Source organism: Protopterus annectens, chromosome 6.part0, assembly GCF_019279795.1.
Source record: "Protopterus annectens isolate FY-2018-M chromosome 6.part0, PAN1.0, whole genome shotgun sequence".
Lineage (NCBI taxonomy): Eukaryota > Metazoa > Chordata > Ceratodontiformes > Protopteridae > Protopterus > Protopterus annectens.
Genome location: NC_056737.1, coordinates 591810380 through 591833252, shown reverse-complemented (window position 1 = coordinate 591833252; position 22873 = coordinate 591810380). Strand labels below are relative to the sequence as shown.

Below are 22873 nucleotides of genomic sequence, written 5' to 3'. Positions count from 1 at the left end.
GGGAGAGCTGTGCTAGGCCTTTGAAGTACTCTGGTAACTGCTGTTGTTTTTCCTCTGTGAGGTAGGCCATTTGTGTTTGTGTGTCCAGTTTGGCTCCTAGAAAAATAATCAGTTGGGATGGCAGTAGCCTTGATTTCTGAATGTTGACTGTGTATCCCAAGGCCTGTAGTAATTGCATGACATAGTCCAAGTTTTTTATTAAGGTTTGTCTGTTGTCTGCTTGTATGAGGCAGTCGTCCAGGTAGGGGTATATTTGAATTCCCTGGAGTCTGCAGTGTGCCACTACTGATGCCAGGCATTTCGTGAACACTCTGGGCGCAGTAGATAAGCCAAACGGCAATGCTGAGAATTGACAGTGCTCTGTCCCTGCAAGAAATCTGAGGTATCTTCTGCAGCTTTGCCTGATTGGGACATGCAGGTATGCCTCCTTGAGGTCCAGAGTGACCAGCCAAGACCCCTTGCCCAGCATGGGAAGGAGTTGCTGTAACGTCAGCATTTTGAACTTTGGCACAATGAGAAAGGTATTTAGAGTAGACAAGTCCAGTATAGGCCTCCATTTGTTTTCCTTTCTTGGAACAAGGAACAGTCTTGAATAGAATCCCTGGCCTTGTTCCTGGGGAGGTACCTTTTCTATTGCTTTTATACTTAATAGCTTTGAGACTTGAATGAGTGCCTCTGCCCTTTGATGGTGTGGCAGGTTTGGCATGCCTTGTCTTGTAGGTAAAGTATGGAAGTGGAATCTGTAGCCCTTGTCTATTAAATCCAGAATCCAACTGTCCTTGGTTAAGATATGCCAGTTTTTTGAGAATAAGGATAATTTTCCGCTCAAGGGTGCTTCTCTTTGAGCCCTTGTAGGCGGTATGAAAGTCAAGTCATTGTGATTGTCCTTGTGGTGCAGCTGGACTGGCTGCAGCCCTTCTTTGATTTGTAGGTTGCCATTGGTGTCCCCTGTAGGAGCCTCGGTATTGTCCTCGGCCTTGGCCACGCCTGTTCTTTCCCCTTTGAAACTTGTCCGAGTCTGGGAAGGACCAATTCTTTGAAGGCCAGTTTCTACTGAATCTGGGTGGCTGAACCTGGAGGAAATCCTTGACTGTCTGTACTGACTTAGCTTTTTCCTCAATGGACTTCAACACATCTTGTGCATTAGCACCAAAAAGCTTCTGTTTTTCCAGAGGTGCATCAAGTAACTTTACTTTGACATGGTCTGGCAGTGGCTGATCTTTTAACCAAGCATGTCTACGTATCACAGCCCCAGTCATAGCTGCCCTACATGAAGCTTCCAATGCATCATAACCACACTGAAGAAAATGATTGTTAACCTGCTGAGTGTTATGTATGTGATCCTGCAATGCCTTTCTGTCAATAGGCTCAGGAGAGGCTAACTTTTTCTGTAAATCATCCAGTAAAAAATCCTGGTACTGAAACATATGAAAAAGGCAGTTAAGTGACCTCATGGCTAGGGTGGTAGAGGTATAAACTTTTTTACCCCATCTCTCCATAGACCTGGCTTCCCTATCCGCTGGCAAAGGATTCTTGGCAGTGGAGGTAGCCACTCCCTTGGGACCCTGTGAAATAGTTTCTAAATCCACGGTGTGGGCCTTAAAGAGATGTTTGTGAGTGTCAGGGACTCTGTAATATCTGTCTGGCTTGACAGGAGCAGGGGGGAGAGAGTCAGGGTTAGCACTGGAATCGGAGAAAACATCATCCAAAACATCCATCACAGGAGGAATAGCTAAAGGTCTGTGCTGGGGAAGCTTTAGGAAGGTATGGAGCCTTTTCCTGGAATCAGAGAATTCCTGACCCTGCCATTGGAAATGTTCCCTCATTGAGTGCAGGACTTCACCAAAAGAGAAATCCTCTGGAGGAGAGGCAGAGGGAATAGATTCCTCAGCATCAGAGTCCTCATAGGCCTGGAAAGATTCTTCTTGAATATCTGAATGCTCAGAATCCCCAGAGGACTCATCTGAAGAGAGGTTTTCAGTCTGCTCAGTTCTAGGCCTTTTCTCTGCAGGAGGCTGAGAACCTCTGTCTGGGTGAAGCTGAGACCCCCTGATAAGGGAAATAAGGTCTGCAGCAAGAGACATAATCTGTTTATCAGAAGAGGGGGCCTGGACAGCAGGTTTAGGATGGGCCTTGGCCTGGCTGGTGGCCTTAGCACGTGCAAAGGCCTTGATTGACATAGATACAGGAGGCCTAGCAGCCCCATGAGCAGGAGTGACCTTGTCCACCGGAATGGTGTCGGGTAAATCAAGAACTTCGGTATCCGGAGGAAAATCAAAAACCGGCACCAGAGAGGTCTCCGGGACCGAAGGACTAGTTAACGCTGTGTCGTCGGTCTGGAGCGGCTGAATTACCGGTTCCGCAGGGACCGAAGCACTAGCGGAGGGTCTAGGAGTAGTATCGGTAGAGGACGCGGGCCGAGGATGCCGGTCCCGGTCCTTCCGTTTTTTGGAAGACTGAGCTGTCGGTAGATCCGACGGCATGATATACGCGAAGGATTCGCCAAAAAAGTCTTCAGCAAATTCTGCCCGGCGCCTGAGAGTGCGCTTATTGAAGCGAGCACAGGCCGAGACGTCGTGGTCTGGGCCCAGGCAAGGAAGACAGTAAGAATGGAAGTCCTTATGAGGTATTTGTTTACCACAAGACAAACAATTATTAACTTTCTCAATTTGTTCTGACATCGGCTGAGGCAAGAAAAAATGTTCCCCAACGGGGTACTTAGCTTTTAGATGACTTCGGTACTGAAAACACAGGAGCTGACCGACCGGCACTTGCGAACTGCTTCTGCTTCGGGCACCGCGCGGCAAGAAAGACTGAAGAAGATGGCGTCGGCCAATGCCTTTATACTCCAGCTGTTGTGACGTCGGAGAGGAGGCGACACCAGCCGACGCCGGACCCAGACTTTGGAATTCGGCCGACCGAGGGCTGCCTGAAGCAGGACAACCCATATGTTATGATTGCAGTTGCATTCTTGAAGGACATCAAAAATCCTCTGGAGGGGAAGCAAAAGGACTAGAGTCCTCTGCATCAGAATCCTCATAAGTAGATAAGGGAAAATCCAGATCAGAAGAGTCAGAAAAATCAGAATCCTGGTCAGAAGATTAATAAACAACTTCAGTCCTAGGTCTCTTAGAAGGGGTTTGGCTTCCCCTGATTAGAGTTATAAGATCTTCAGCCATTCCTATCATTAGTTTTTTAGGCATAGAGGCCTGAGCATGCGGCCTGGGCGTCTTTTTTTTAGGCATGGTTCGAGATTTAGGCCTAAATGAAGAAGGAGGCGTCGGTTTAATATGCAAGTCCATAGGCCTGAATACACCCTCATAAGCCGGTACCTGCACAGCGGCTCCGGACCCATCCAAGGTAGAGAAATCTATGGGTTCCATAGTTGAAGCATCTCACGGCACACCGGACTCCAAATGGGTCTCAGTAGAGGCCTGCGAATCAGAAGTAACGGGTATCAGGGGTTGCGAAAGCGCCTCACTGCATACCGGCGGACTGCGACTGGCTTAGGAGAAGTGCCGTCGGCAGTTTTGGACCTCGGCGGCCAGTCTTTGTCTTTATCTTTGCGTTTTTTCGAAATCGCAGTAGTTGGATGGCTAACAGATGACATTTCTGGATAATTAAACCGAGAAGCGAAATATTTAGCGGCAAAAATATACCGACAATGGATAGTACGCTGATTAAATAAAGCACAAAACCGACAGCAAGGTACGTCGTGGTCAGGGCCTAGGCAAGGAATACAGTACGAATGGAAATCTTTATGAGGTATTTGCTTTCCACAAGTAATGCAATTATTAACTTTTACTGACATCGGTAAGGAGCAAGAAAAAGTTTCCCCAACGGGGTACTTAGCTTTAGTTAAAGACTTCGGTTCTGAAACTCAAAAATGAAAATTTCAGGAGTCGACCGACCGGCACTTGCGAACTGCTTCTGCTTCGGGCACCGCACGGCAAGAAAGACTGATGTAATGGCATCGGCTGCATGTTTTATACCCCTGACGACCTGACATCATGGAAGAAGGGACAGCAACCGACGCAGGACCCAAGACTTTGTTAATCAGGCCGACTGAGGGCTACTGCAAGCAGATAACCCAAATGTGATGACTGCAACAGTGAAACACTTAGAACACATGCAGTTATATTAGTGGATACCTAGGGATCCATAAGCATTTCAATGTATCTAACGCTGCAGTCTGGACCATTCTAAGTATGTGCACAGATGAAGATCTTATGATTGTAGAGCCCGACTAAGCCTCACAATGAATCAGGCAATATACTTTTTCCAAAGGTTCCTTTTCTCCTGACTGGACTTTTAGAAGACTCAGTTGAAAGAAAGTACAGTTGTGTACACTTACCATAAATGTAGATGTTCGAGTGTATTCACTGTTGCAGTCCTTACAAAATGGGTTATCCAGCTCCCAGTAGCCCACATTCGGCCAGAATACCAAAGTACTTGGTACATGACATCGGCTGCCTTTGGATTAGGCCTGACGTCAGGTACAAAGGAAGGCAGCCGATGCCATTTCCTCGGTTTTTCTTGCCTTAACTGTCAAGAGCCCCCCCCAAAAAAAAGGTTAGACCAAGAAAAGAAAAATCCAGTCTGTGCCTTAGGAAAAAAGGGGGATGGAAGGGGGGGGGACCAGGACTGCAACAGTGAATACACCTGAACATCTACATTTATGGTAAGTGTACACAACTGTACTATGTTCATTGTGTTTCACTGTTGCAGTCCTTACAAAATGGGTTGATTTACAAAGACCAGAAAAAAAAAAACAAAAGGGAGGAGGAATACCCACTGATTAAAGGTTAGTAAGGATACCCTGCAACACCGCAGAGGCAAAACCAGCCCTGGACTTAGAAAAGAAAGGTAAATTGTAATGTTTAGTGAAAGTGTGGCTAGAAGTCCAGGTAGCTGCTTGCAGGATGTCCCTAGTAGGTACACCTCTTAAAAAAGCTGTTGAGGTAGAGGCTGCCCTAGTAGAATGTGTCCTAGAATGTGTCCTAATATTCTGAGGAGGAACCTTGCCATGCTATAATTGCATACATCGAGCAATCCACTTAGAAATGGTCTGTTTAGAAATAGCCTTGCCCTGAGCTCCAGGAGCAAAACTGACTAAAAACTGGTCCGACTTTCAAAAAGGTTTAATACTGTCCAGGTAAAATCTAATCTGTCTAGGCACATCGAGGGAATGCAGCAACCTTTCCCCTTTATTCTGAGGATTAGGAAAGAAGGTAGGCAGGTGGATAGACTGGTTAAGAGTCAGGCTAGAAACCACCTTAGGCATAAACCAGGGATTAGTTCGAAGAGAAACCCGATCCACATGGAAAATGATAAAATGCTCATTAAGGCCTGCAGCTCAGAAACTCTTCTAGCTGAAGTAATAGCCAAAAGAAAGGCAGTTTTCCAGGAGAGAAACTTCAGGTCTGCTGAGGCCACTGGTTCAAAAGGAGGCAGAGTAAGTTTCTCAAGTGCAAAATTGAGATCCCAAGCAGGAGTATGTGCCCTTCTTGGAGGCTTTAAATTGCTAGCTCCTCTGAGGAACTGTTTCATTAAGGGATGAGAGAATGGGATGCTCAAAGGAACAAAAGCAGAAATAGCTGAAGCATGAATCTTAATAGAAGAAAAGTAAGGTCCACCATTAAGCAAGCCTGCCAGATAGTCAAGAATAAGAGGAAGGGTAGGTTGAGAAGGGTCTTCCCCTCTAGTCTGCATCCAAATGGAGAATCTTTTCCACTTATCTGCATAAGATTTCCCAGTGCTAGGCCTCCTGGCATCACGAAGGACCTCAACCACCTGTTTGGAAAGGTTTAAATTATGAGCCAAGCTGCCAAATGCAGAGTCTAAAGATGAGGATGCAAAATGTTTCCTCCCTCCTGAATCAAGAGATCTGGTACCAGTGGAAGATGCCAAGGCTGACACTGGGAGATACTGCGAAGCAGTGGACACCAGTGATGTCTGGGCCAGTCTGGAGCTAAGATGATGGCCCTTGGTTTTTCGTCCTTTATCTTTATCAGCACTCTGGGAAGAAGAGGCAAAGGAGGGAATGCATAGATCGAGAGCTGTGTCCAGGGGAAGGACAGAGCATCCACTTTCCAAGCTTTGTTGTGATGATCCCTGGTGCAAAAGGTTGGAAGAAGGTGGATGGCTGGAGATGAGAAGAGATCCACCTGGGGAGTGCCCCAACGCTGAATGATGCAATAGAAGAAGGTCTTGTTTAGTTGCCACTTGTGAGGATCCAGGGCCTGCCTGCTCAAATGGTCTGCCAAGGTGTTGAGCTTTCTTGGAAGAAACTGAGCTATCAAATGAATGCCCATGAAAGCTACTATGGACCACAGTATCATGCTTTGTCTGCAGAGGGGGTGAGAGCGAGTCCCTCCCTGCTTGTTGATGTACCACATGACTGTGGTGTTGTCTGTCCTGACCAGAAGAGTACCAGGAGAGAGAAGATGCTTGAAAGCCATCAAGGCCTGCTGGACTGCCATCATCTCCTTCAGATTTACGAGCAAATGAACATGTTGAGAGTTCCAAGTCCCCTGAATGCATCTGCCCTCTAGATGTGCTCCCCAAGTGTAGTCCGAGGCATCTGTGGTGACAGTCTGGCTGGCAGGAGGTAGGCAGAAAGGCAGGCCTTCGCCCACCAAAGGAACTCTGTCTGTAGGCAGGGAATCAGAGGAAGTATCAAGTCTAAACCCTGTGTGTGCTGACAACAAAGGTTTTTGAGGTACCATTGTATTTTCCTCATATGTAGTCTGGCATATGGAATCATCAGAATACATGAAGCCATGAATCCCAGGGCTTGCAGGAATTGCCCTGCAGAGAGCTGGGTTATGCTTGCCAAATTTGTAAAGTAATTCAAAAGATCCATTTGTTTCTCTTGAGGGAGGAATACCATCTGTGCGGCTGTTTTCAGACTCACTCCCAGAATACAGTCTCCCTGGTGGGTACCAATTTTGACTTCTTTTCGTTGATGGTGTATCCCAAAGAGATAAGAAGGTTCTTTACAAAGCCCAAACCCTGTAGAAGTTGTTCTGGAGAATGTGCCTGAATAAGACAATCGCCCAAGTAAGTATAGATACATTTGAATTTTCTTTGCCTGCAAAAAGCAATGATTGGAGCCAGGCATTTTGCAAAAACTCTGGGAGCAGTAGATAAGCCAAAGGGCAGTGCAGAGAACTGGAAGTACCTGTTCCCCACCCTGAAGCGAAGGAACTGCCTGCAACTTTCCCTTATTGGAATGTGCAGATAAGCTACTTTGAGATCTAAAGTCACCAGCCAGGAACCCTTGGCCAGCAATGGCAACAACTACTGAAGAGTGAGCATCTTGAATTTGGGAATCACCAGAAAACTGTTTAGAATGGACAAATCCAGAACAGGGCGCCAGGTGCCACCTTTTTTGGGAACCAGGAAAAGTCTTGAGTAGAAATCCTGGCCTATCTGTAGTGCAGGAACTGGCTCTATTGCTCCCAGGTTTAGCAAAGAAGAAACTAGTTTTTCTGCTTCTGCCCTTTGATTTGGGGGGATATCTGGGTATCCTTGGTGGACTGGGAGAAGGTGTGAAAGGAGAACTTGTATCCTTGGGATACTACTTTGAGCACCCATTTGTTGTCTGTGATGGTGAACCAGACATCTACAAAAATGGCTAACCTCCCCCCAAAGGAAACCCTGGGCCCATAGAGGCAGGCAGGCAGGGGAAGGCCGGAGTCATTGGGAATTCTTCCTTTGGGAAATTTGCTTAGAACGCCTCGATTTTGAAGAGGAAGCCTGCCAGTGCTTAGCCTTTTGAGGGGTGAAAGTCTGTCCCCTAGAAGACCTGTAACCCCTAGGCCTAGTGCGACCATGTTTACTAGGGTCAGGAAAAGTCCAATTCTTAGAAGGGTAATGTCTACTAAAACAAGGAGGCTGAACTTGCAGAAAGACCTAAACAGTTTGCATAGATTTGGCCTTATCCTCCAACTTTTTCAACACCTCTTCTGCTTTGCTACATCCAGTAATTTAGATTTGACAGATTCAGAAAGGGGCTGTTCCCTAAGCCAAGCATGTCTTCTAATGACAGAACCAGTGGCTGCTGCCCTGCAAGAAGCCTCCAAAGTGTCGAAACCACAATGTAGAGAATTGTTTAGTGACAAGAGTGGCAGAATTCAATAAATCTTGCATGTCCTTACTCTCCATCAGGGAAGGAACACCAGCAATTTTAGCCTTAATAGTCTCCAAAGTATGCTGCTGATACTTAAGCATATGAAAAAAGACAATTAACAGACCTAATAGCCAAGGTAGAAGAAGTATAAACCTTTTTATCCCACCTATCCAAGGCCCTAGATTCCCTGTCAGAAGGGACAGGATTTTTAGCAACAATGGCTTTAACACACTTAGGGCCCTGAGAAATAATCTCTAGATCAGCAGTAGGATTTTTGAAAAGGAACTGAAGAGAATCAGGAACTCTATAATACCTGTCAGGCTTTCTGGGAGCAGGGGTAACAGAATTAGGAGTCAAAGAATTCTCCATGAAAACATCAACAACTTCCAAAACCTGAGGAATAGCCAAAGGCTTATGCTGTGGCAAATCCAAGAATTCCCTAATCCGGTTCTTAGACTGAGGGTAGTCCTGACCTTCCCATTTGAAATGCTCCCTAAGGGTATTCAGAATATCTCCAAAAGAAAAATCTTCTAGAGGGGAGGCAGAAGGGATGGAGTCTTCTGCATCAGAATCCTCAAAACCAGAAAAAAGTTGAGAGTTCCCCTCTTCCTCAGCAGAGTTGCTGGAAACCTCAGAGTCTGGAGGCAGACAAAACTTCTAGGGTAATTCCCTAGCCCTCTTAAAAGGAGGAGGCTGAAAGCCCCTGATAAGGGTTAAGAGATCACTAGCCATTTTAATCATCTGAGAATGAGGCATTTGAGGGGGGGCCGGCGCCTGCTTTGGAGTAGATTTTCTGCTGGAAGGCCTGCTAGAAAGCCGGAGGGACTCAGGAGGCCTAGCCGCCGCAGTAGTCTGAACCAAGGCCGTGGGTCTGGATCAGGTCTCTGGGCGGAGAAAAGAGGCCTCAGAATCCGGCGCCTGCTTAGCGACTCCGGATCCATCAGAGGCGGCGACTGGTGGAGGGTCAGAAGACGAAGTGGAAGCCTGCAGTAAGAAGGACTCAGAAAAGGCCTTCGCAGACACCTGCTGCTGAACATCCGCGGACTGCAGGGGCAAAGAAAAGGCCTCACTGACTACCGCTGGGCTAACAACCAACTTAACAGGAACATCGTCAGCTAATTTGACTCTAAGCCTGTCATGGTCCTTATCCTTGCACTTCTTAGGAACATCTGAAGTCGGGAGACCCGAAGATGCCATACCGATGAACTTAGGGCAAACTCTGAAATGCTTGAACAAGATCCTAGCTCTACGGCGTATGGTACGCGGGTTGAAAGAATCACAGAGAACACAATTAGGGATGTCGTGCTCAAGGCTCAAACAAGTAATACAGTAGGAGTGAAAATCACGGTGCGGAATCTGTTTTCCACAGGCAAGATAGTTATTAACTTTCTCTGACATTCGTTAAAGCAAGAAAAGAGGGTCCTCAGCAGGGTACTTATCTGAGGATGTCTTCAACTAAGCAGTTGGAATACAAAAAGAAGGTACTAGGCTGACCGGCACTCGTGAAAAAAGCTTCTGCTTCGGGCTCCTCGAAAAGAAAGACTGAGGAAATGGTGTCGGCTGCTTTCCTTTGTACCTGACGTCAGGCCTAATCTGAAGGCAGCCAACGTCATATACCAAGGACTTTTTTATTCTGGCCGACTGTGGACTACTGGGAGCCAGATAAACCCATTTTGTAAGGACTGCAACAGTGAAACATAAAGAACATCTATTTGAAAATCTATAGTGTTGCTCTTACCCATTTTGTAAGGACTGCAACAGTGAAACACAAAGAAAGTACAGTTTTGTACCTACCATAAATGTAGATGTTTGAGTGTATTCACTGCTGCAATCATTACACTTGGGTTATCCTGCCGTCAGGCGGTCCCGCAGTCGGCCAGAGTTCCAAAGTCTTGGTCCGGCGTCGGTTGCTGTCGCTTCTTCCCTGACGTCAGTGCGCCAGGGGTATACAAGATGCAGCCGACGCCATTTTCTTCAGTTTTTCTTGCCCCAGATGTCAGGTGCCCCCCAAAAGGTAGGCAATACATATTGCTAATAAAACATATATAAAAAATAAAAACAATACCTTCAGTTACAATCAAATACACCACATAGGTTGTTATAGGGTAGAAAGGTATAGAGAAGTCCCAGCTAAGAAAGTGGGGATGGAGGGATTCTTCCCTATAGCAATTCAAGCAATTCACTTAGATAATGGTTAAAACAAAGTGGAACTTAAACATCACTTTACCTCAGTTTCAAGTAGTAAAAAGGACTAAGAAAAGTTGTAGCATCACCTTTGGTGGAGATTTGGATATTTTACCTTTCATTTGTTCTCTTCTGTAACAAAAAGCATGAATACATACCATGTATTTTCTGAACGGCAGTACTGTCAGAAGTAGTTCTTAAATGTTGTCTTCTGGATCTGGTTAGTAATGGTGAAACATTCTGTTTCACACATTTATGGTCTTTCTTTACCAGTAGAGAACTATTGAATGTGAAAAGGAAAACTAATCATAAATCAGAAAAATGCAGCAGTTACAATATGTAACAAAATAACTTTATTAGCATACATTATTTTTTGACTACTATAATCATTCCAATTTGCTTTTCATGGAAATCCCTTAATCAAGATCAGTACATTGAATGGGCAGTTTAAGAAACTTCTTTTACATGAGGGTAACATAACTATTAAGATAAGTTACAAAAGGTTTCACAGACTGAGACCAACCAACCACAAAGGATTTTGTAAAACTTTACCCCCCTCCCCCCTTACCCCCTAAAGGGCCCATATCTATACAGGAAGAATGAAGAGTCCCTGTAATCACATCTATGCAGGTAAAAGCTGAACTCTCTAAAACCAAAAACACAGCATCCATGGGACTGGACAACATCCCAGGCTGCGTTTTACACAAACTTCAGAACGAATTGGCTTCCCACCTAATCACCATGTTCAATCATAGTCTCACGTCAGGCTTTGTGCCCACTGAAAGGCGCCCAGCAACAGTTATCTCACTCCACAAAGGGGGAGCCACCACTGATACTGGGAACTATCACCCTATTAGCCTGACGAGCCTGGTCTGCAAGGCCATGGAACGTATCCATCATGGAACTCGTAAACAAAGACATTGGCAACCTCCAAACTCTGGACCCCACCCAGTTCAGGTTTGTGAAAGGCAGATCATGCCTTCTGAACCTGATCGATTTCTTTGAGGTAGTCATCAAAGCTGTAGACGAGGGTAAGGTTGTTCACACAGCCTATCTTGACCTTGCCAAGGCTTTCGACACCATCCCCCATTCTGGAAGTATAGCTAAACTCATTAAACTAGGTGTAAATCCCTACATCACAAGATGGGTTGCCAACTGGCTCACTAACAGAACCCACACTGTAAAAGTTGCAGACTCCAAATCTGACTTCAAACCAGCGACAAGTGGGTGTACCACAGGGTTCAGTCCTGGGACCTCTCCTGTTTGGTATCTACTTCTCTGAAGTACAGGCTAACATAGAAGGCCTCTGGCTAACAAAGTTCGCAGATGACTGCAAACTAGGAGCCATAGTCGAGTCCCCAAATTATGTGGACATCCTATAAAAGGGCCTCACTGAGACAAATGCCTGGTGTCAGAGGCATGGCCCTCAAGCTCAATGCCAAAAAGTGCAGTGTCAGCCCCTTTGGTAAAAACTCTGTACCCATAAACTACCAGATAAACGGCAGTCTATTTAACGCCAAATGTGTGATAAGAGACCTTGGGACCCAGGTGGACAGCAGTCTCTCCTTTGATAATCACACTGCCACAGTAGTCAAGAAATCCTTCTATGTGGCACACCTCATCACAAAAGGGTTCTCATCCAGGAAAAAAAGAGGTCATTGTTCCCCTCTACTCGGCACTCATTAGACCCATTATAGAGTACAACGCCCCTTTTGGAATGTACCTCACAAGACATCTGCAGCACTCGGAAAGGCCACAGAAGTACCTCACAAAGAAGATTACTGGCCTCAAACAGATGCCCTACACTGACCGTCTCAAAAAACTCCAGCTTTACTCTGTAACATATCGCCTACTCTGAGGAGATGTCTGCCTAACATATAAAGCTATGTTAAATCCAGAGCTGTTGGACATGCTACACCTAAAGAAATCCCACTCTCTCCGAGCTACAAGCTTTAGGGACCTAAACCTTGTCACCACAATAAACAGGACATGCTGGAGGGATAGATTCCTGTCCCAGAGACTTCTTATACTCTGGAACAAGCTACCCATCTATGTCAAGCAAAGTTCCTCATTAACACTCTTCAAGAAAAATCTTGACTGGATGGGAAATAAGAAATACACCCCGGGGATCACTTCCGTGGCTCTGCTTGACAGGGGCACAGGAAATTAACTTTCTTGGGTAGCGTAAGCCAGGGAACCTTGTTGGCTATGCTTACTTAGGCCCTTGGGCAGATAGCCTAGTACCTACCTATGAAAAATAACTTTAGACAATTATGATTTTCCCTTTATACAGAAACATGTACCACAATTTCTAATAACAAAGCAGAACATTTATGACAGAAAACAAGACACTGGGTATTGACTGAACTATGCTCATTATCTCTCAGCTGTACAGATTTTCGCAGAATGTCCAGATTTTTGCCTTGTATTTTTAGTCTGTTCCTCATAAAATTTTGGTTTTCTGGCAAATCACTGTGGATTAAAGTAAAAAAAAAATAATGACAGGCGTTTGAGTTACACACTTGATACTGTTCAGAAAATTCATGCTAATTCATAATCTGTTATTCTATCAACTTTCTAAGTTTGTAAGAGCAATATTTAAAAATTGTCCTTATTTTTAGCCATTTGCCCTCCCCCCATTATATATGGCTTTGTCCAGATTTCTTGGTCTTAGAGGTTGAGAGGTATGCGGTTATATAACTTACTAAATTGGGGTTAAGTAGCAAAACGTAGAACATGATTACATAATCACTTTGTGAGTGAACCACACAGACTCTTATCCTGCAACAGTAAAGCAGGCAAGATCCTAATGGTATTCCTCCTTTCTTGCATCTGGAGTGTTGGGAAAACTATAAAAGGTTCCCTTAAAACTGGCCAACCATCTCCAGCTTTAAAGACAGGATATCTAGGATATAGTTTGTATATGTGGAGAAAAGTCCAGTTCACAGCTTCAGATATATATGCTGAATCATGTACGATGCAGTAAATATAGTAACAAATATAGTCCGAGTAGCCCCAACAGTTTTTTTATTGTATTTACCACAAAAGATGACAAAGCACTGGTAAATACAAAAGGAAAAAAAACGAGTGTATCAGTCTGATGAATACCTCCAACCCTTTCAAAAATTAACTAAGTACCTTGTAGACATCTAATTGATGCAACACTACCACATAAGGAAACACTGGACAAAGATAACAAACCAAGTGGCAACTCTGTGTGCACTTAAAATGGAGAATACCCAGAACAAACCAAAGAAAATTTGTGGAACGATCCCAGCAAGTGATGTGCCAAACAGCATTTATCATATCCACGGACACTACCATCCAAAATATGATGCACTGGAAGTGCATTATAAAGTTGCTGAGATCCAGGATGAAATGGAAGCTTCCTATCCCATTAAGAAAAAAATAAGAGGCAGGAACAGAACCCAGTTACTCTTTAAAAAAGGAACAGAATTCACAACCATTTAAAAATACCATGTGGGTCTATTCAAAGAGAATACCACATGAGTCTGTTCAAAGAAGTAAAAGGTCTTGCATTCCAAGAATTCACTGGACCATGACAATGGTTTTCGAAGTTGAAACAAACTTGGAGAATTGGCTCCCCAGTGAAAGTCTTGAATGGTAGTTAGGACTGCACTAGACAGTCTTTCTAGGAGACTTTGTTGGAGGCTTGGTGGGCCTTCTCCTCAAGTCTTGCCTGCTGTACTGGGCAGACCTAAAAAAAAAAAGAAGGAAGCCAAGGGCATCATAAAGATGAACCATGATGGCCAACTCAAATTTCTTCTTCTTTTCTTCTGAGGTCAATGATAAGCACCTAGAGGGTCTTCCAAGATAGCTGCACACTGAGTAACAGCTTAATTTCTCCCAGTGTGAAAAAAGAAAGTCATACGAGAGAGCCAGTGAATTTGTCTTTTTGGGTACATTTTAGTAACTGAAAAGTAAATGCACTGCCTGGATGCCAGCAAAAAAAGATTCTGAGAACTTGAAAGAAAATTAATCACAAAAGTAAGGAGAAAACAATGACTGGGAAGAATCCTACAGCTTTTCTGCAAAAAAGCAGTTCAAGCTCCAGCTTTACTATAAGTCATGTCTTCCACTATTCTGGAGGAAAAAATAAGTCAAATGTGTTCAAAGCTGCTTAAAATAAAGGAAACACTGAAGGAATCAAGTCAAATAATAAAAGGCTGAAAAAAATGGAAGAAGCTTTAAACAGATATTTGGACGAGCTGATAACACTACAAAAATCAGAGGTTGAATTGAAAAAAAAGCTGGCTGAATATCAGACTGCTCAAAAGATGTTTTAGAAATGGCAGAATTAGAGGACAGAGCATGTAGGGAAAACCTGAGAATTTTTGCTGCACCAGAGAAACTGTAAGTAACAGACTATTCATTTTATGAAAGCACAAACAAGCAAATGGACTGGTATTCCACATCATGAGCTGTTAATTCAAAGGGCACATTGTGTGTATGCCCCAAACCTAGCCAAAATAAAGCATCCCAGACCTTTAATAGATTATTTACTACTTCTATACTATTATATTGTGATTAATACTCTAAACTGTTTATTTTTTCTTTATTAGTGTTGTGGTATTTCACAACTGTCTACTGTTCTCTAAACTGTATTTTTAATTTTTGGGTGTTTTAAAGCTGTAGAACTTTACAACTACTCACTGTTCTCTACCATCTTTTACTTTCTTTTTCTCAGCCCCAAGCCAACTGTGTCTTACAGAATTCATGGCACCTATCCTGTGTCAAAATAACACCACTAACATAAGTAAAGCCAGTGGGACTACCAACTGTGCTGAAGAACCTTGCAGAACTTAAACGTATGTCTCATTATAATAGAAAAGACATTAGTAGGTTGTGTTTTTTGCTGTTATCCTTAATGTACTTAACAGAAATACATGAGCGAGCAGCAGGGATTTAACCCCCAACCCCATATAGAAACATTCTGATTTCCACCCTTCACGTCGGTAAAAACACTCCACTCTAAACTGTAATTCTAGCCCTTCCAATCTCTAAAGAAACATTCACCAGTTTATTTTTTTTTCTTCTATGTGATATATCCCCACTACCCTTCCAGTCTATCTCTGACTCAACAATAGTTGACTCACTCATTCTCAGCCCTCAAACAAGTTAATTTCTTAGGGCATCAACTAGTAAAATTAATAAGGACTTTTACTCCTTTAAAAAAAGCATTAGTAACAAAAGACGGACTAACATTATAGATGTGACTTCTGAGTAACTGACAGCTTATTTTTGAAATGCACATACCTTGATTGGCTCATCCCGCTCCATTCGCCATACTGGCTCAATCGGCTCCTCTACTTTGTCCCCAATTCTCACTCACCCTGCATACTCTGAATTTATAGGTAAACTCCTTTACTAAGACCATAATTTCATCCTCCCATTATCCAATAATTAGATCTATCATCATCATCTGCACACGCCCTTCCACTTCTCACCACTCCAGCCCACCTATCAGTTCAATATCCGCACCCATTTCTCCTACTTACCCAATTCACACCCTCACCAAATATAAATACCTCCTCTAGCTCCACAACCTCACTCCCACTATGTCTCATTATCCCCATCTCATCTCCACTATATCCTCCTGGGATTAACCTCCCTATTCACCTGTCTCTCCATAGCCACCATCAGCACCTCTTATCGACTCACAATCACTCACTGTATCTACCCCAAATCCCCCACCCTAACCCACAACATTACTATCACCCCGACTCACTCAAGCATATACCACCCAACCATATACACCCAACCGCCCCATATACCATGCCCCTCCCATCTACCACTTCCATCCATTTAAAAAGCAACCAAGTCTACAATTTCACTACCTATTCATCCAATACCTAAAAACTGTCACCTGTATAACTACCCAGCTACTACAAGGAGGAGACATTCACCCCCAACCCCGGGCCAGCAATCCCTGCTAATAACCATGCACCCATTAATATCCAGCTAAGCACAAACCCACAGACTTACTGATACTAAATATGAATATCCACAGTATCATGAAAAGAATAGAAGACCTTCACGCTGCCATCTCCTTAAATAACCCTGATATTATTCTCATCACAGAGACATGGCTTAAACCACATATTAAAGATAATTCCATCACCCCAACTGGGTATAATATTCTCAAGGCAGACCGGTTACATAAAAGAAGTGGAAGCTTAGCTCTACTTAAAAGAACCAACCTACAATTCCAACTCCTCCAAAAGGATTCCCCACAACTTCAACAATACAGAGACTCTAGTTGCAAAACTCTCCATTAACCAACATAAGCACCTAAACCTACTTGGTATCTTGTATACCCACAGGTGACAACCTAACCACCCTACAATCCATACTTAAATGGGCCTCATACTGCCTCCCTCAAGAAACTATCGTGCTAGGTGATGTAAACATTAATTAGAACTCCATCCATTCTCAACCCCCACACACCACATTAAACCTATATAACCTTCACTCAACTTATAGATACTCCCACACACATTGATAAGACCACAAAAAGAGACTCTATACTTAACTGGATCCTCACAAATCAACCAAATACTGCCCATCAATGTAACACCCTACCAAACTCTGAGCGACCACAGCCCCACTTTTATCTTCAGGCACAAATTTAAAATAACTCTCCCTCTCATCTACAAACTTGCTCTAACAAACATTTTCCTAGAGACCACTTCAAAAGAGCCTTGCAACATTGCAGCTGATCTCCCATCAGAAACCTTTCATTAGACAAAGCAGTTGATTACTTCAATTCCACATTCCTAAATATCCTCAACCACCTAGCCCCCTTAAAAACTATCAGGATAAGTAGCAACCCCACCGCTTGGCTCCAGAAAAACCACAAAAGCCCTGCTTAGAGCCACGGATAAAGCCTGGAAAACGTGGCGCCACACCAGATCACCCGCAGCTAGGCAAACCTTTCACAAGCTCCAGAACGAAGCAAAAAAAGCAGGATAAGCTTGTAAACAAAATTACTATATCACTCAACAAAACAAATACAGTATCAAACAACAAAAATTCTGGGCAACAATAAACAACACCCTACAGCCCGGAAGAAAGTACAGTTTTGTACCTACCATAAATGCAGATGTTCGAGTGCTAATACAGCTGCAGTCATAACAGATGGGTTCTCCTGCCGTCAGGTGGGTCTTCGGTCGGCCGAATTCCAAAGTCTAGGTTGTCGTCGCTTCTTCCCTGACGTCAGTGCGACAGGGGTATAAAAGAACCAGCAGACACCATTTTCTTCAGTTTTTCTTGCCCCAGATGTCAGGTGCCCCCAGAAGGAAGGCAATACCTAAATTTGTGTAATAAAACAATGCAAAATAATCAAAATACAGTAGTTGCAAGCAAATACACCATAAATGAATACCCCAATCAGGTTGTTTGAGGAGGTGTTAGCCAATAGGCCTGTCCCAAGAGGGGAAGGAGGGAGGGAAACCTAGACTGCAGCTGTATTAGCACTCGAACATCTACATTTATGGTAGGTACAAAACTGTACTATGTTCATCGTGCATACAGCTGCAGTCATAACAGATGGGTAGAATCCCAAAGCTAAGAAAGGGGTGGTAGGCACTAGGTGGAACTAGGAGGAGCCAGGATGCCCTGCAAGACTGCAGTGGCAAAGCCTGCTCTAGTTTTGAAGTATAATGGTAGGTGGTAGTGCTTGGAGAAGGTATGCACAGAACTCCAAGAGGCTGCTTCCAAAATATCTTTGGTAGGAACTCCTCTGAGGAAAGCTGCAGAGGTAGCTGTGGCCCTTGTGGAGTGAGATCTGATGCCTGCAGGTACACTTTTACCATGAAAAAGAGTAACAAAAGCGTATGCAGTGGGCTATCCATTTTGAGATTGTCTGTTTGGAAATTGGCTTCCCTTGAGCTCCTATAGCATAGGACACAAAGAGGTGTTCTGATTTTCTGAAAGGCTTTGTTCTGTCCAAATAATAGCGCAGCTGTCTGTGGATGTCCAAGGAATGTAGTAGTCTCTCCCCTTTGTTTTGAGGATTAGGGTAAAAGGTAGGTAAGTGTATAGCCTGATTCAAAGCTACCCTGGACACCACCTTTGGCATAAAGGACGGGTTGGTTCATACGGAAACTCTGTCCTGATGGAAGATGATAAAAGGCTGCACAGCCATGAGGGCTTGTAGTTCCGATACCCTACGAGCTGAGGTGATAGCCAGAAGGAAAGCTGTTTTCCAGGACAAATATTGCAAATCTGTTGAGGCAGCTGGCTCAAAAGGAGGCAAGGTCAGCTTTTCTAGAATGAAATTGAGGTCCCAAGCAGGTATTGGTTGTTTCCTTGGGGGTTTTATATTCTTAGCCCCTCTGAGGAACTGTCTTAAGAGGGGGTGAGAGAATAAAGGTGGATCAGTGTTGTAGTCTGCAGAAATGGCTGAGGCATGGATTTTGATGGAGGAGAATGAAAGTCCACTGCTTAGCAGCTCAGCTAGATACTGTAATATTTGAGGTAAATTCAGTTTTCCAGGATTCTGGCCCTTTTTTCTCATTCCAGGCACAAAACAGTTTCCATTTTGCGGAGTAAGCTTTTCTAATAGATGGCCTTCAGGCCTCCAAAAAGACATCCTGCATCTCCTTGGAGAGTAGGGTCTGTTGTGATGTTAAGGAATCTTCCATGCGGCCAGATTGAGTGTTTTCAGCTGACTGTGAAGAGTTCTGAAGCTGTGCTGAGTCAGAAGAAGAGGCATTAGAGGTAGGGTCCATGGAGGGGAATGCGTCAGGCTCCTCAGGAGTGGGTACCAGTGCTGTCTTGGCCAGTCTGGAGCAAAGAGAATCATCTTTGGTCTGTCTGCTCTGGTTTTTAATAGAACTTTGGGCAGCAGAGGAAGAGGTGGAAAGGCATAAACTGTCATTGTTGTCCAACTGAAAGACCACTCTCCAGGCCTGTGGATAAAAAGTCCTTGAGCAGAATTTTGTCAATTGGTGATTTCTGTGGGAGGCAAAGAGATCTATGTCTGGTGTTCCCCATGCTTGAATTATCTCTGTAAAAACTTGAGGATGCAACTTCCATTCGTGTGGATCGGTCATATTTCTGCTTAGGTTGTCTGCCAGCGTGTTTTCCTTGCCTGGCAAGTACTGTGCTTGAAGTTCGATTTGTAATTCCAGAGCCATGTTCCAAAGTGACATGGCCAGCCTGCATAGGGGGTATGAATGTGTTCCTCCCTGTTTATGTACCACATTACTGTGGTGTTGTCTGTCCTCATCAATAGTTGACCTGGATGCAGAAGGTCTTTGAAAGCTATAATAGCATTTATTACTGCTAGCATTTCCTTTTGATTGATGTGTAGGTGCTTTTCTTTTTGGGACCATTTGCCCTGAATGCACCGATCTGTCATGTGCGCCCCCCAGGCGTAGTCCAAGGCGTCTGTTGTGATGACTTTATTTGCTTGAGGCTTGCAGAATGGGAGACCTGTGTTTCTTTGGCATGCTTGAGCCCACCACAGAAATTCCTTTTGAAGACATGGAATTAGTGGTATTATTGTTTCCAAACTGTGGCTGTGTTGAGACCATAGGTTTTTCAGGTCCATTGAAGTTTCCTCATATGCAGCTTTGCACATGGGGTTAGTAGGATGCAAGATGCCATGAATCCCAGAGCCTGCAGGATTTTCCTTGCAGTCAGCCTGGTGAAATTTGCTAGTTTTCTGAAGTATTGAGTTAGTTGCTCCTGCTTCTCTGGCGTGAGGTAGGCCCTCTGGGTGTTTGTGTCCAAGTTGGCACCCAGGAAAATTATTTTCTGAGAGGGTATTAGTCTTGATTTCTTTTTGTTGACTGTGTATCCCAGAGAATTTAACAACATTATTACAAAAGCCAGATGTTTCAGAAGTATGTGCTTGCTGTCCGCTTGGATCAGGCAGTCGTCCAAATATGGGTATATTTGTATCCCTTGAAGTCTGCAGTAGGCAATTACTGATGCCAGGCATTTCGTGAATACTCTGGGCGCAGTAGATAAGCCAAAGGGCAATGCAGAGAATTGATAATGGGTTGAACCTGCAAGAAATCTGAGGTATCTTCTGCAATTTTGTCTGATTGGGACATGCAGGTATGCCTCCTTGAGATCCAATGTTACCAGCCAAGACTCCTTGCCCAGCATAGGAAGAAGCTGCTGTAATGTGAGCATCTTGAATTTTGGTACGAATAAAAATGTGTTTAGGATGGATAGGTCCAAAATAGGTCTCCAATCTTTTCCCTTCCTTGGTACTAGGAATAGTCTGGAATAAAAACCTTGACCTGGTTCGTGAGTAGGTACCTCTTGAATAGCTTTCATGTCCATGAGATCTGAAATTTGTCTTTGTGCCTCTGCCCTTTGATTGTGTGGCAGGTTTGCCATGCCTCTCATTTTTGGAAGGGTGTGAAAATGGAATCTGTAGCCTCTGTTTATAATGTCCAGGATCCATTTGTCTTTTGTGACAATATGCCAATTTTCTGACAATAATGCCAGTTTTCCGCCTGAGGGTGCTGCCATTTGAGCCTTGCTTGGCATGCAGAGGGGAAAGTCATTGGGCTTGCTTTCTGAATGGCTGCGAACTATCCTCACCACCTCTTTGTGTAGGAGCTTGCCATTGTCTGCCTCTAAACGATCCTTGAGATTGCCCTCTGCCCCTCGGGCGCCTGTATCTGCCTCTTTGGGGTCTGTCCGTGGCTGGAAAGGACCAATTTTTGGAAGGCCAATTTCTACTGAAACGTGGAGGTTGTACCTGTAGGAAATCTTTCACTGTTTGCATTGATTTAGCCTTTTCCTCCATTTTCTTTAATACCTCCTCAGCTTTAACACCAAATAATACATCCTTTTGTAGAGGGGCAGCTAGTAATTTAGCTTTGACATGATCTGGTAAGGTTTGCTCCTTGAGCCAGGCATGTCTACGTATGACTGATCCTGTAACAGCAGCTCTACATGAGGCCTCTAGAGCATCAAAACCACATTGCAAGGTATGTTTACCCACTTGTTCTGCACTATGCATCAAATCCTGCAACTCCTTCAAGCCTGGTTGTTCAGGATGGGACATTCTGCTTCTCAACTGTGATAACAGAAACTGTTGGTACTTTAGCATATGGAACTGGCAGTTTAATGCCCTCATGGTTAAGGTGGCCGAGGTGTATACCTTTTTCCCCACCTTTCTAAGGATCTGGAATCTCTCTCGGAAGGTAATGGATTTTTAGCAGTGGAGGCCTTAATTCCCTTGGGGCCCTGTGAGATAGTTTCTGGGTCAGCCGCATGGCTTTTGTATAAAAATTGGTGTGAGTCAGGAACCCGGTAGTACCTGTCAGGCTTGACTGGGGCTGGAGGTAAAGAATCCGGGTTAAGGCAGGCCTCCGAGTACACATCATCTAGTATGTCTAAGACAGGAGGTATAGCCAGAGGCCTGTGCTGAGGTAACAAGAGAAAATCCCTAAGCCTTTTCTTGGAATCTGAGTACTCTTGGCCTTCCCAGTGGAAGTGTTCCCTTAAGGTATGCAAGGTTTCCCCAAATGAGTAATCCTCTGGGGGGGAGACAGAGGGAATGGACTCCTATGCATCAGAATCTTCAAAAGGGGAGTAAGAATGTTCCTGTTCATCAGAGTGCTCTGAAATAATGGAGGCCTGGTCAGAGGAGGGGGATTCTTCCTCCACTCTGGGCCTTTTGTCCGGAGGGGTTGAGAACCCCTGATAAGAGTAATTAAATCCTCAGCCATTTTAAGCATCTGTTTTTTAGGCATGGGGCCTGGCGAAGGGCCCTGTGTAGCTTGTCTCTTAGAATGCATGGCTGCTTTAGACTTAGTGAAAGCCTTGACGGAAAAAGAAGAGGAAGGTCTGAAGACACCTTGAGAGGAGGCAGACCTGTCTACATTTTGAGATTCACCACCAAAAGTGGCTTCAGTATCTGTAGTCGGGGTGTGGGCCGAGGAGCCTGCGACCTCGGGCACAGAAGACACCGCCAATGAAGTGTCGTCGGTAGGCAGGGGCTGCGTAGGCGCCTCGCTGAGAACCAGACCACCTGTAGTCAGCTTTGGCGTGGTGTCGGTAGAGGCCGCGGACCTCGTGTGTTGGTCCTTATCTTTGCGTTTTTTAGACAAAACTGGAGTCGGAGTATCCAACGACATAATACAGTTAAATTTTTTGCCAAAATAGTGCTGGGCGAACTCCGCCCGACGCTTAATGGTGCGTTTGTTGAATGTAGCACAAAAACGACGGACCGAGACGTCGTGGTCTGGGCCTAAGCAAGGAACGCAGAGGGAATGAAAATCCTTATGCGGTATTTGCTTCCCACAAGAAATACAATTATTAACTTTGTCTGACATTGGTCTGAGGCAAGAAAAGTTTCCCCAACGGGGTACTTAGCTTTCACGAAGACTTCGGTTGCAAAATTTTCGTAATTTCAGGAGCTGGCCGACCGGCATTTGCGAACTGCTTCTGCTTCGGGCACCGCGCGGCAAGAAAGACTGAAGAAAATGGCGTCGGCTGGTTCTTTTATACCCCTGTCGCACTGACGTCAGGGAAGAAGCGACGACAACTGACGCCGGACCTAGA

At 44.5% G+C, this 22873-nt stretch overlaps 1 protein-coding gene across 3 annotated transcripts in view; it reads right to left on the bottom strand.

The window, feature by feature from the left end:
• Positions 1-22873, bottom strand: part of MIS18BP1 (MIS18 binding protein 1) — a 2747318-nt gene that overhangs the window by 1821328 nt on the left and 903117 nt on the right. For all 3 annotated transcript variants that reach the window (XM_044074260.1, XM_044074258.1, XM_044074259.1), the window contains one exon: positions 10477-10598. In XM_044074260.1, the coding sequence (XP_043930195.1) occupies positions 10477-10598 (122 nt within the window). The remainder of the gene's footprint in view (positions 1-10476; positions 10599-22873) is intronic.